The 14,889-nt window shown below is 38.5% G+C and overlaps 1 protein-coding gene across 1 annotated transcript in view; it reads right to left on the bottom strand.

The window, feature by feature from the left end:
- The window catches only part of SPIDR (scaffold protein involved in DNA repair), a 627,114-nt gene extending 612,713 nt beyond the window's left edge, over window positions 1-14,401 (bottom strand). Inside the window, exon 1 of the mRNA XM_016431530.2 lies at window positions 14,165-14,401. Coding sequence (XP_016287016.2) covers window positions 14,165-14,212 — 48 coding nt within the window. The 5' untranslated portion in view covers window positions 14,213-14,401. The remainder of the gene's footprint in view (window positions 1-14,164) is intronic.
- Between the last annotated feature and the right edge of the window lie 488 nt (window positions 14,402-14,889).

Below are 14,889 nucleotides of genomic sequence, written 5' to 3'. Positions count from 1 at the left end.
CTGCTGGCTATATTCATAAAAGGCATTTGGCAAGACATCTAAGTCTTCCAATGAAGATTGCATGGCCACTTGTTACAGAAGATGTAATGGTGATTCTTAAGTACAGACTAGACTAGATAGACTAGATTGGAAAGGACTTAAGATGTGTGATGATACAAATAAGAATATTTTCTCACTGGCAAAAATTAAACTCTACTACAGTAGAATTAAAGAACCTCTATGAAAGATCTCTCTACCACCAATTAGTAGTTTATATCATTTCAAAGGGAAGCAATAACTTACACTGACACCTACAAACCAAATAAATAACCTTTAAACCTGCTCTTTCAGGGGCAGCTGGGTAGCTCAGTGGATTGTGAGCTAGGCACAGAGATAGGAGGTCCTAGATTCAAATCTGACCTCAGACAATTCCTACCTGTGTGATTCTAGGCAAGTCACTTAATCCCCAGTACCTAACCCTTACTACTTGTCTGCCTTGGAATCAGTACACTAGTGATTCTAAGACTGAAGGTAAGGGTTTAAAATAAATAAACCTTCTCTTTCCCTATCTCCTTGTTTCATCCCCTCTTTCCTTTTTCTTCCCCAAAGACATTCAGTATCTCTTTTTAACTATCTTTTCTCTTTCAAGAGGATCATGAAATTAAAAGATCTTCTACCTAAATTTTAATAAGTAATTTATGAGAAAAATTTAGCCCAGAGGTGTACCACATTTGGAATATGACATTCAAATCTTGGTGACACATTTTGGGTCAAATGGCTAAAAAGTAGCAAAGTCAAGATTCTCAATCAGGTCCTGATGTTCAATTCAGTACTTGGGGTCATTGCTTCATGTTCATTATTTCTCATGGGTCTACTTTTTTGGCCTCCATGATCTCCAGAAACTCATAGTTCTTTAAGATGAAATAAACTCTGAAACTTTCACCTCCTCAGACCAACTCCTCCCACAACTACAGGACTTCATCAAAGCTCCCCTCCTTGGGGAATCTTCCATCCTCCCTCTCCCCCACCCACTATATATTTTTTTAAACCTTATCTTCCATCTTAGAATCAATACTGATTCTAAGTATTGGTATTGGTTTTAAGGCAGAAGAGTGGTAAGGGCAAGGCAATGGGGGTTAAGTGATTTGCCCAGGGTCACACAGCTAGGAAGTGTCTGAGGCCAATTTTGAACGCAGGACTTCCCATCTCTGGGTCTGACTCTCAATCCATTGAGCCACCCAGTTGCCACCCTCCCTCCCCCTTTTTATTTTTGGTGTGTTGTCTTCCCCCATTAGAGGGCTGCTTGAGGGAAGGGACAACCCTGTACCTGTCTTTTTAATCCCAGAGCTTAGCACAATGCCAAACACAAAATAGGTACTTAAATGTTTACTGACTGATTGGCTCCATGCTTATTCCCCAACTTCTCTTGGTTCCTTTGTCTTCCTATACTTCTCCCTCTTTCTTCTTTAACTAGTCATAATGCAGAATGTAGGCTTTTGTATTTAGTTTTTTACTATATTTGTTTTGTATTCCCTCTATTAAGTTTAAATGAATGTCAGTTGATTCTTTTCATTTTTCTGTAGAAGAGATATGAATATATTCAATACTTGAACACTTCTAACAACCTGTAATTTCACTGCCATCCCTGTATACCTTAATGGGAAGTTTCATGAATTGCTCTGGTCAAAAATGTTTTTTCATCAAATGGAAGCCAATTTTCTGGTCATTATTCAATGAATTTTCCTAGGCTGTTTCTTGATTGACACTCTACACAGCTAAGCCTATAACTGAAGATTTTCTAACAAGGTAAGACCTATAAGGGTCTGCTTATGCTATTAGTGTATAGTTCAAAAACTCAGGGTCACATTGGTTTTTAAGACTTTAGAGAAAAAAGTAGGACTCCATAGTAAAAATTAGCAATGATGAAAAAGGAAATTGATAAGAATGGAATTTTGAGAACACAAGAAAAACAACCAATATAGGGGAAAGAGGGTGTAAAAAATAGACTCGAATATACAGGACTACAATCCCCATGAGCCTTTGCTCCACCTCCCCAAAATGCCTTGTAATCTCACCTGGGCCCAGATCGAGAAGGTATTTAAGCTGATTCAAAGGCTTTTGAGGGCTCGCTTTTTTGGACTTCCATTTTGGAGCAGACGTGGCTTTTTTTCGTAATGTAGATGAGGTTGTGTCTAGGCCTCTCGATGGCCTGGACACGTGTCTCTTATCCTGTATTTTCTTTAATCCTTAATCTTCAGTAAACCTCTAAAAAATATAATACTCCCTGCAGAGAGAAACTAATTTCTACCTGCCTCAGTCTCCCGTCTCCCCTAAATTTTAATCTTTACAAGAGCAACGATCTAAAGAAAGCAATGTGGATACACAAGGAACTGGTACATTCTGTATCTTCAATACTTTGTAAACTTGAAGGAAAGGGAATGGGAAATGATAAGAAGGGAACATTTAAATAGCACTTACTATTTGCAAAGCATTGTGATAAGCACTTACAATTATTATCTCATTTGATACTCATATCTCTGGAAAATATTATTCACATTTTACAGATGAAGAAACTGAGGCAGGCAACATTTAGTGACTTCTAGGGCCACACAACGAGTGAATATCTAAGGAAGGATTTGAATTCAGATCTCCCTGACTCTAGGCTCATCTATCCACTGTACTACCAGTTCCCTAGGTCAGTGGCTATTCCATTTTTGTCTTTATATCCAAAGCACTTTGAAGTAAATTCATGGCACAAAGTAAACATTGATTATTGGGAATGTGAGAGCCAATGAAAAATATAATGAAAGGATTACCAGGCAGTTAAGATACAACAGCATAAATTAGTGGTAAATTCAGTCTGCAAAATCTTGTAACTTCCTAGAATTGTCACTTTAAAGTCAGAATAAGGAAAAACAACACCTTTAAGGAAATGATAAAATGCCCAAAGATGACCAGGAACAACAAAATGCCCAAAGGAAGTAAATTCTGAACTGAAGCGGCAGTGAGGCAGAGCCAGTGGGCACAGAGAGCAGGTCCTGCAGTTAGGAAAGCACCAAGGCACTAGCCATGTGACTGAGCAAATGGCTTAATCTGTTTGCATCTATTTCATCTGTAAAATGGGAATAATAAAGCACCTACCTCCCAGAATTGTTGTGAGGATAAAATGTGGTATTAACTGTGAAGTGCTTAACAGAGTACCTGAAACACAGTAGGTTCTATATAAATGGTAACTATGATGATGATGATGATGAAGTAAAATGGAAGAATTCAAGATGAAGCTAACCCCTTTCTCATGCTTTTCAAAGTCTTAGTCTAGTATTTTTTTTACTATACCCGGCATAGCAAAAAAGAAAAAAAAATCAAATTCTGAATTTTTAGAAATAGGACAACACAACTTATAAAAAACTAGAGGTGAAACAATTCCACACATAAAAGGACTATGAATAATTAAAAATAACCACAAAACATGGAGAAAGTGGTCCTCTGAAATAGGCTTTGAAGAAAGAAAAGGATTAATTCCAGGCAGAGAATAAGGTCTACTCAAGCCATTCAGTGAAAAAGTTTTTTTTTTATAAGCACCAAACCATAAAGAAAGGCCATATGTAACCCCAGAATAGAGGAGTTAATTTTTGTAATAACAAAGAAGCAAAAACAAAACAAATGTCCTTCACCTGGAGAATATTTAAAAACAACTGTAGTACATGAATGTAATAAAATATTGTTATGCTATAGGAAAGGATGACTATGAATATTACAAAGCACTCAATGAAGAGTTATAGAGAGGTAGGTAAAAGCATGAAAACAGTGTAAATGATACCAATAATCCTGACCCAGCCTCTCTTCACTCCATGCCGAGAATGCTTTCCCTCAAAGGAAGGAAAAAACCCTATGAACTTTATATGCAACTCCACTGATGAAGCTTGGTCCCAATAAAGAGATGAGGAAAATGAACCTTTTCACTTCTCAGGGATGCTAGGAGATTTAGTTGATGTGTTAATCTCTATTTTTTGTTATAGGAAATGGCTTTCTTGTTGGGGTGAGAGAAAATGAAAGCAAAGTAAAAGTAAAGAGCTGGCAATAAAAATTTTTTAAATAAAAAATAAAAGGAAAAAAATTTAAAGCATCAGGCACATTTAAGATATTCCCAAATCTTTTGATCTGGAAAAGAGGAAAAGCCAGTGAAACATCTATTTACTAGCTTAACACAAAGAAGTCAGTTTGAGATTTCCTCATCAAAAGGACTAGAACATCTCTAATTATAGAGAATTGTAACTAGAGAAATCAACCCTCCAGATGCCCATAGTCTGTCTGTAGCTGATCCATACACAGCTGGTATCCTCACCCTGCCAGGGGGAAGGCAAGACACATATCACAATGAAACCTTTACTTCTACTCTAGTGAGGCAAGTTGCTTTGGAAATTAAGGATCCACTTACAGGGAAAGCAATTTGTAGTCAAAGGCCACCATGATCCTCTAAATTGTCTTCAAAATTTTTCATACTGATCAAGTTTTCCAAAAATCATTTTATACTTTGCTGAACAAAAGGAGAAAGACTAAGAAGGAGAGATCTGGGGTTCACCATAGTTTAAATATCCATAAAAGAGATATTACAGAGAAAGGCATATAGTCATGAATCATTTTTAAACAGTGAAATAACTTTTATCCCTCAATGACATTAAAAAAGAATTATTTCATAGGGATTATACTCTGTCCTCAAAGAAATTTTCAGTATCATTTTTTAACATAGTGCTACCCTCTAAACTCAGATGCAAATCTTGAGTAGACCAGCTTTGGGAAATTGAGCCCTAACTAAGCAAATGCTCTGTTATCTCCAAATTTCCATTTCTTAGGTACCCAATCAAACAAGGAGGTTAAGTACTAGACTAGACAAAGGAAGCAACCCACAAGAAAATGGAAAAGAAACTATTAATAATCATATGAAAATTGCTCTCAATGACTAATAACTTTCTCCACCTGGATACACTTTCCTCTGTTTTATGGCACTGTTCTACCTGTATGACTATTCTTTCCTTCTCTGTCTCCTCTCCTAGATCTTCATCCACATCACAACCACTAACTGGGCAATCCCTGAGGCTCCCTGGGGCGCTCCTCTCTTCTCCTGCTATACTACCTCACTTTCTTTCATCAGCTCCCCTGGGCTCAATTATAATTTCTGTGCAGACAACACTCAGGTCTATTTATCTAGCCCTAGTCTTCTTCCTAAGTTCCAGGCATATACAATTATCCCTCCCACAGGCATGATGCCTCCAAAATCTGGAAAATCTGAGAAAAAATTTTGGCCCTCCCTTCATACCAGAGAAGTTCAAATGTTTTTCTTTTTTTTTTTATGAGGTATTTATGGTATTACTGTAAATTATGGGTTAAGTATGCATTTCTGAGTTTCTAAACTTTTTGCATGTCATCTGCTGGCCTTCACATGTTGTCTGCAATTTCCTTCTTTCTTTTTTTTTTAAACCCTTACCTTCTGTCTTGGAGTCAATACTATATATATATATATATTGGCTCCAAGGCAGAAGAGTGGTAAGGGCTAGGCAATGGGGGTCAAGTGACTTGCCCAGGGTCACACAGCTGGGAAGTGTCTGAGGCCAGATTTGAACCTAGGACCTCCCATCTCTAGGCCTGGCTTTCAATCCACTGAGCTACCCAGCTGCCCCCTTGTCTGCAATTCCTGCAAAACTCCCCCCAAATTCCCATTTAATTTCTCATGCCAACTCATGATTTTTGCAGTAGGTATGCTATGGCTCCAAAAAAGGATTTTTAACATCAGCTGGAAAATGTATTGAAAATGCAGAAATCATTAATGAAGTTCTTTCTGATCTCCAGCTACCCAGAGCCCTAGCTGTAGTTCATTGCTCTGCCCATACAGGTGGAACTGACCCTATCTCTAGAGGAAACCATCAGGCAGATACTACCGCAAAACTCACTGCCTTAGAAGGGCCTGAATTAATTTTAACTTTGGTAATGAGTAACAATTCAGATTTATCCCTTTCCTATAATGAACAGGAAGTAGAAATATGGAAACAAAAGTTCAAAGCAAAACAGATCAATGGAATATGAGTGTCATCTAAAGGAAAATACCTACTCCCTAGAAGTTTTTATCATCAAATTTGTTTATCCATTGAAAGAGGGGAAATTGGATAACATGTTAAAGGGATAAAGTAAGGATAAAGAAGTGTGCATGGAATGAAAAGTGTCAGAGAATAAAGGAGAGTCAAGGAATGGAATGTTGGAGAGAGGGCTGGATAAGAAGCTTACAGTTGGACTTTGGAACACTGAGAGAGCAAGCTGGAGAAAGGAGCTCTTGGACTTTCTTGGTCTCCCCTGAACCTTATCCTTGTTCCTGTGAAGAAGCCTATTCAGTGATTTTACCTTCTGTCATGGCTGAAAGATATTTATAGCAGTCTCTGATCTATATAACAGTTTTATCTGCCTGAAGAGGAAATTCCCATTGACTGGAGTGAAGAGCCTGAGACTGCCTCCATAGGATTGGCCTGTTTCTGGAGTGACCCAGTCATTAGGGTCTCCTTCCTTGATATAGCATCTTACTCTATTCTTGAATCAAGACTGTTTGGGAGTGGCTCTAAAGTTAAGAAGGTAGGAATAGGAAAACTTGGGATTTTTTTTTAGTTAGTGAAGAAGTTAGAATAGGTTCAACTCTGTTGAACAATGAAGAGGATCTGTGAGGAACCAAGGGGTTGTGTGAACAGTTAGATATCTAGTTTTAGGGAATTTCCTAGCCCTCCCACTACCCTATCTTTTACTTTACTACATAAACATTTTAGTGCTTGAAATCAAAGTCAGATAGCATTATTAAGTCATTGGCCTGGGAGCAGTGATCTTGGTCCCAGTGCTAGAGAGGAGTTTCTATAACCAGTTTTGAGGTTTACCTACCTCAACCACTGGCCGAAATATCATCTTAAATTATTCACAAAACCAGTCACTTTGGCACCCAGGGCACTATAGACTCTGTTAAAAGAGTATGGATAGCCCCTGGTATAACTACCATAGCCTCTAAAATATATGCAGCCTACCCCAATTGCCAAGCATATAACTAACATGCCTTTCATGGCAAAGTGTTTGGTGGGTGTCCTCTGACTTACACACCTTTTGAACATCTGCAAACTGATTTTATCACTATGCAAAAGGATAGACATTATAAATTTTGTCTAGTCATAGTAGATAACTGACCAGATAGCCAGAAGTGTTTCCTAGCACCCAAACCACAGCAGCTTCTGTTGCCAAAGTACTCATAGGAGATTATTCCTCACTTTGGCCTGCCAACACAAATTGATTCAAACAGGGGAACTCATTTTACGAATTCAGTTTTATATCAAATTCCATATATCATCTCCAGAACTCAGGCCAAGTTGAAAGAATGAATAGAGATCTCAAGACTATGATTAGAAAATTGTGCACTGAGACTCACTTAAAATAGCCTGAAATTCTCCCTCTATCTCTATTTTATCTTCAAAGCAGGCCCAGGAGATTTACACATCTCACCATTTGAGATGCTTTCTGGACATCCCCCTATACAGGCTATGCCTTTTTCTCCTGCATACACATCATTACTGGAATATTGCTTCCTATATACAGGACTTGGATATCAAATTGATAGAACTCCCTGAATGAAACACTTCAGTACAAGCAGAGCCTATAGACTTCTCACTTCATGACCTAAACCCAGGAAACAAGGTGTACCTAAAGAACTTTCAGCACACTGGAGCAACTCAGCCTGCCTGGGAAGGTCTGTTTCAAGTACTGTTAACCACTCCAACAGCTATAAAAATTAGAGAAAAGGACTCTTTGGATTCATTGCTCACATGTAAAATGGTTACCTTCTATAGACAGTGATTGACTGTATCCTGTCACATGCATTGGAGATAAAAATCTATAGACAAGTAGACACTGTTTTGCCTAACACATTGAATTCCTGAAATTTTTAATTATTTTTTCTTTTTATTTGCAATAAGGATATTTGATGTTTTCCTTTCTTATTTCTTATACTTGAAGTACATGTAATCAATATTAAGGTTTTGGATTTTGAAGAATAAATTTGCGACATCTATTAGCTATCATATCAATACCCCAAAACTTTAGACTATGAAAATCTGCCACTGGTTGTTAAAATATTGTGGGACTATGATTAATAATTGTATCTGATTCCAGGAGAAGGGAGCACAAGAGAGCCATTTTCCAATGCAAAGAAGCACAAAGTCAAGAAGACCAACAATTCTTGTGGGATTAATAAGATCTGTGGCAAGACAGAGAACACTCTACTGAAAATATGAGGAAGGAAGGAAGGAAGGGAGGGAGGGAGGAAGGGAGGGAGGGAGGGAGGGAGGGAGGGAGGGAGGGAGGGAGGGAGGGAAGGAAGGAAGGAAGGAAGGAAGGAAGGAAGGAAGGAAGGAAGGAAGGAAGGAAGGAAGGAAGGAAGGAAGGAAGGAAGGAAGGAAGGAAGGAAGGAAGGAAGGAAGGAAGGAAGGAAGGAAGGAAGGAAGGAAGGGAGGGAGGGAGGGAGGGAGGGAGGGAGGGAGGGAGGGAGGGAGGGAGGGAGGGAGGGAGGGAGGGAGGAAGAAGTTCCTTAAAAAAATAGAATTGGCAAAATGGAAATGGAGACTCAAAAGCTCATGGAAGAAAATAATTCCTTAAAAATAAAAACTGGTCAAGTAAAAGCTAATGACTTCATGAGATATCAAGAAACAAATTCAAAAGAATGAAAAAAAAATAGTAGTATGAAATATCTCTGGAAAAACAACTCACCTGAATAAAAGATCCAGGAGAGAATTTAAGACTTATTAGACTATCAGAAAGCCATGATCAAAAAAAAAAAAAGCTTAGATACCATATTACAAGAAATTATCAAAGAAAACTTACCATATATTCTTGAACAAAGGGTAAAATAGAATTGGAAAGAATTCACCTATCACCTTCCAAAATAAATAGCCAAAATGACAAGTACAAGGAATATTATACCCAAATTCAAGAGTTAACAAGCCAAGGAGAAAATACTGCAAGCAGCCAGAAAGAAATAATTCAAATATCACCAAGCCACAGTCATGATTATACAAGTCTTAGGAACTTCTACATTAAAGGATGAGAAAGAATGGAATATGATATTTTGAAAGGCAAAGGAACTAGGTTTATAAATAAGAATCACCTACCCAGCAATACTAAGTGCAATGGTACCTTGACACATGAGTTTAATTTGTTCCATGGCCAAGTTCATAATCAATTTGCTCATGTGTCAAATTGAATTTTCCCATATAAATTAATGGAAATGCAATTAATCCATTCTGGCCCCCCCAAAAAATACACACAAATTTTGTGTTTTATATGCATTTAAATATGAAAATGTACTTTATAAATAACAAATAAATATATAGATAATAAGAAAGAATGTAAAAAAATAAACTTACTTAAGAAATGTCATTTACCTTCAATGTCAAGCAAAGATGCTGTCAGAGATTTTCATTTCATGCACTATTTCTTAACATAACTTTACTCTCTACACATGTAATGCTATATTTAAATGCAAAATTGGCCTTACACATTACCTATGATATTTAACTTAATTGCTAAACTTGCTATTTTTTATTTTAATTAATTATCATTGATTGCTCATGGGAAGCCTAGCGTAATATGATAAAAATGACAATTTTACCCAAATTAATTAACCTATTCAATACCATACCAATCAAACTACTAAAAAATTATTTCATAGACAAAAAAAATTGTAACAAAATTCACTGAAAGAACAAAGGATCAAAAATATCAAGGGAATTTAATGAAAAAATAATGTAAAGAAAGGTGGCCTAACAGTACCAGATCTCAAACTGACTATAAAGCAGTAATCAAAAACAATCTCATACTGGTCAAGACATAGAATGGTGGATTAATGGAATTTACCCTTAATTTAAAGGGTGTAATAACTAAATTAAACCCTGTCCTTAATTTCCAGAGAGTTTATTAATATTTATTTGAACAGGAGAAAGCAGACTGAGAGAAAAAGCCTAATTTTATCCTGCCATGTGGTTGGTCTCCAAATAGACCCCTTAGCCACCTTCCTTTTGTCACACACTGGAAAAAACAGCAAGCCCCACTTCCTGGATCCTACCTTATTTTCTCCCTTTACAAATGGATCAATTTCCCAATCATTTCTGGGTCAAGTACCTTGGTCACTGAATGGTGACTCAAGCCCACTGACAGGACACAGGTAGGACCCCAGTGTGTCATCCTGAGAGGGGGTTCCCTTCACATAAGGATAAATGGCCTTAGCAATCTAGTGTTTTATAAAACTCTAAGATCTTAACTTTTGAAATAAGAACTTACTCTCTGACAAAAACTCCTGGGAAAACTGGAAATTTGGTAGAAACTAGATATAGAGTAATATCTCACACGCTATACCAAGATATGGTCAAAGAGGTTATATGATTTAGATATAAAGGGTGATACTATAAGCAAATTAGGGGAGCACAGAATAGCTTATATCTCAGATGTATAGAGAAAGGAAGAATTTATGACCAAAGAAAAAATATAAAACATTTTAAGATGGGGGCAGCTGGGTAGCTCAGTGGATTGAGAGGCAGGTCTAGAGACAGGAGGTCCTGGGTTCAAATCTGACCTCAGATACTTCCCAGCTGTGTGACCCTCGGCAAGTCACTTAACCCCCACTGCCTAGCCCTTACCACTCTTCTGCCTTGAAATCAATACACAGTCAAGAAGAAATCAAAGCTATCAATAATCACATAAAAATGTTCAAAATCACTTATGATAAGAGAAATGCAAATAAAATGTACTCTGAGGTAAATTATAAATGTTGGAGGGAATGTGGCAAAATTGAAACATTAAGGCTTTGTTGGTAAGAGTTATGAACTGATCCAATCATTCCAGAGTAGAATTTAGAATTATGCCCACAAGGCTATAAAATTGTGCATTCCTTTGTTCCAGTAATACTACTACTAGGTCTGTATCCCAAAGAGATAAAAAAGTGAGGAGGAACCTACTTGTACAAAAATATTTATAGCAGCTCTTTTCATGGTAACAAAAAAATGGAAATTGAGGGGATGTCCATCAACTGGGGAATGACTGAACAAATTGTGGCTTATGATGATGATGGACTATTGTACTATAAGAAGTGAAGAGCAGAATGATTTCAGAAAAAAAGATAGAAAGACCTGCACGAACTGATTCAGAGTGAAACAGAACCTGGAGAACATTGTACACAGTTAACAGCAATATTATACAATGACCAACTGTGGAAGACTTAACTAGTTTGAGGAATACAACGAACTGGAACAATTCTGAAGGACTTACCTACCATCTACCTACAGAGGAAGAACTATTGAAAATTGGAATGCAGATCAAAGCAAATTATTTTTCACCTTAGTTTACTGGCATATTGATTTAGGGGTTTTGATTTTATCAAGTATTCTCTTACAAAAATGAATATGGAAGTAAGTTTTACACGAAAATAATGAAAAGTTCAGATAAAATTATTTGCCATCTCCAGGAGGGGGAGAGAAGGGAGGTAGGGAGACAATTTGGATCTTATAATTTTGGAAAATGTATGCTGAAAATTGTTATTACACGTAATTGGAAAAATATTTTTTAAGGGGGAAAAAAGAAGTTAAATGATTGGCCTGTGGTCAGGGAGGATCTGAATCATGTTTTTCAGATCACATGGGATAATGTACATGAAGTACTTTTTAACCTTAAAAGAGCTATAGAAATATTATATGTCACCTTTTATTCCTGATTCCAAGGTCAACCCTCTATTAGTACACCATGACTCTTATCTTTTTGATAAGGAGACACCATTAATAATCACTTGGAAATAGTTCAAATGTCCTGGGGAATGACTAAACAAACTAAACTAAACAAAAAAAATTCATGCTAAAATTAAGTGACTGATAAAATTGACAAATATTATGTTTTCTAAAATTCTATGCAGATTGTATGGCAACAGTATGCTATTTTCTCTGCAAAGATACAGGAGTTCACTGTTGGGGGTGAGGAGAAAGAGGGTCAGATCTGAGCTCTAAGATCACTGAAACCTAGGTAGAGAATATGTTGGAGTCAACAGAGACTTGAGGCTGGGATATCTATTAGAAGGTAATTTGAATAGCCTAAGCAAGAGGTGATAAGGGCCAGGATGGCTATTAAAATAGAAAGAAAGGGACATATATGAGAAATGTTGTAAAGATAGAAAATTACAAGATTTGGCAGTGAACTGGATATATGGAGTGAGTACCAATGGGGTGGAGAACCAAGCATAGGAGACTGAGAAGAAGCAGTTAGCATCCTATAAACTACATCATACTGTCTCTCTTCTACCAAAATATGGTAATCAAGAACTGGTAACTTTGAGAAAGGGAAGTTTCAGCTGAAGAATTTGGACAATGGTGAGAAGAAGAGAAAGAGGATGAGTTATATAGAATATCAAATTAGTTTTTTTAAAGAAAAGGGAAGATTTAGACATTTTTGCAGGTAGCAGGAAAGAAGTCACTAGATGGGGATAATGATGATCAGAGGGAGAAAAAAAAGTGGGAACCATTAAAAAAAACATCCTACTAGAGAAGACCACAGAGGCATAGATCAAGGATGCAAGTTCACCTTGGCAAAGAGTAAGGCCACCTATTCATCCAGGACAGAAATGAAGGATAAGATAAAGGGATAATAAGTCTGAGTGATATGAGAAGAAGAGAAAAGAGATTACAATCACATTGTCTCATGTGATCTAGGACCATAATCCTCCTTGTGACAGCTGCCTGACCATAGGCCAGTCACTTAACTTCTTAATGTTCCAGATGGGTTGCTGATGGGTAGAGGAAGTTTTCACAACAGAAGTTCCCTATACTGGTAAAATCACAGATCTAGTCCAAAATAAGAAAATGAATTAAACTGTATAGAGTCTATAAATGACCTCATTTTTTTTCAGTGACTTCTGAAGCAAGGTCCTCAGCTGGAGGTAGGAGTGAGGAATTCCACAAATATATCAATGTATGTGTGTTAATGCATTTACCAGAATACTTCAGTGTTGCTCTATAAATGTTGTTTGAACTCTCTTATCAAGAGCACAGCAGAAGGCTCAGGGAATAAAGTTATTTAGATTTGGGGGTCTGGTGAATTAATAATAAAATAATAACTTGCATTTATATAGCCCTTTAAGGTTTTCAAAGCACTTTTCATCCTTGGGCCTCACAATACCCTGGAATCTATCCATGGAAGAGAATGTTAAGAACTGCTGGGGTGGAGAAAAGCACATAGTACTTGGAAATCTCTCTGGAGACTCCCAGGAGTGCTAGATAAAAGAATTAACACGTGTGTATGTGTGTGTTTTACACGTGGTGAGGTCCCACTACAGCCTGAAACTCTTTACAATCTTAAAAATTAAAGACCCCCCCTAAAAAAATGTTTTGTTTATAAGGGTAAAGTGTTTGGTATTTACTGTACTCAAAATTAAATGTCTTAGGATCATTATGAAGAGTTTTGACCTCGAAAACTTTCGGTGAGGATCTGAATAATTCCCAGATCGTATTTTGAGAACTGATGGTCTAAGAGCTTCAGTCTCCTTCTCCCCGGGGGGGGGGGGGGGGGGGGTGAGGGGCGGGGGTTGGCCTAGATTAATCTCCTTAATCCCTTCCAGTTCTAAATCCATGAGTACAGAAAAGCTTTAGAACAACTATTTGTGAAGGATGAATAGAGGAATGAGAAAGGACTGCCACGCAACAGTGAAATTCCATGGGGAGGTCGGGATGCAACTCAAATATCTTTCCGGACTGGAAAGGTTCTAGCATCCTTCCTCCTCATCCCTGAGCATATATTGGCCCAGCTCAAAGGAAAGCAATGCAACAGGTTGGAGCTGGAACTGCTCTCCCCGCCCCCCTAGCCAGCGAAGCCAAAGGGAGGGCTGGAGCCGACCGGGACACGCACGCCGCGGAGAAGCATGGGACTAGTAGTCTCAGCAAGCCCAGAACAAACACCCTGGAGGGGGCCACCTCCTGACTGGCAGCCAGCCCTAGCTCAGCGGGGGAGAATGGGCGGAGCGAGAAGAGGGAGGAGGAGGGAGTGAGCACTTAGCTGGAAATGGGCCCAGCTGGTCTGCAGTCCACTACAGAGCGCGACCCTCGCTCCTGCTCCTGCTCCCGCCCCCATACCGTACCTTCCGGCCGCTGCGGAAGAGGCGGCTGCTGCTACCGCCACGGGGCATCTCTCCGATGCGTCTTTGTCACTGTGGGATTGGGGATGGGGGCAGGATTGATGCAGGAGGAAAGGAAGAGAGAGCTAGAGATAGATTCTTAGGAAGACGGAGGGGGAAAAGGCAGAGCACTAACTAGCCTGCCACGCCAGTGCCTTTCTAGCTTGGCGCGCTACGCCGTCTTCCTCTGATTGGATGGCGTCAAAGGACGGGGCGGGGCTTTTCTCAGGGACACTTTCCTTGATTATCTTGAGCACAGGGGAGGGACAGAGCTTCTCAATTCTCCCAGAGCTCCAGAGCTTCCCCCGCGCATGCGCTAAGGCAGACCGGGGGTGGAGGGAGGCTCCTCCCTGCGTGTTGGTTTTCCTCCAAAGTCAGGGCTAAGGCCACCATCAGTGAGGTGCACTTTTCATCCCATCCCCATTCTGGATAGAAGAGTAAGCTAGCTTTCACAGCCTTGGTTACTATGGGAGATTTTCAAAATATTAGAGAAGTTGTTGTGGCATCAGCTTTTTCTTCTCCCAGTCATTCATTTATCCAAATAAGCATTTATTAAGTGCCTTCTGGGGATATGCACCTTTATAAACCCTGGGAATGCAAAAAGAAGGGAAAGACACTCCCCCTCCTCAGAAGATTACATTCTAATGGGAGCAACAACATGCAAACTTGTAAAAAGTAAGTTAAATATA

The sequence above is a fragment of the Monodelphis domestica genome, chromosome 3, assembly GCF_027887165.1.
Source record: "Monodelphis domestica isolate mMonDom1 chromosome 3, mMonDom1.pri, whole genome shotgun sequence".
NCBI lineage: Eukaryota > Metazoa > Chordata > Mammalia > Didelphimorphia > Didelphidae > Monodelphis > Monodelphis domestica.
Note: the sequence above shows the minus strand (reverse complement) of the source record. Positions and strands in the feature narration are given on the sequence as shown.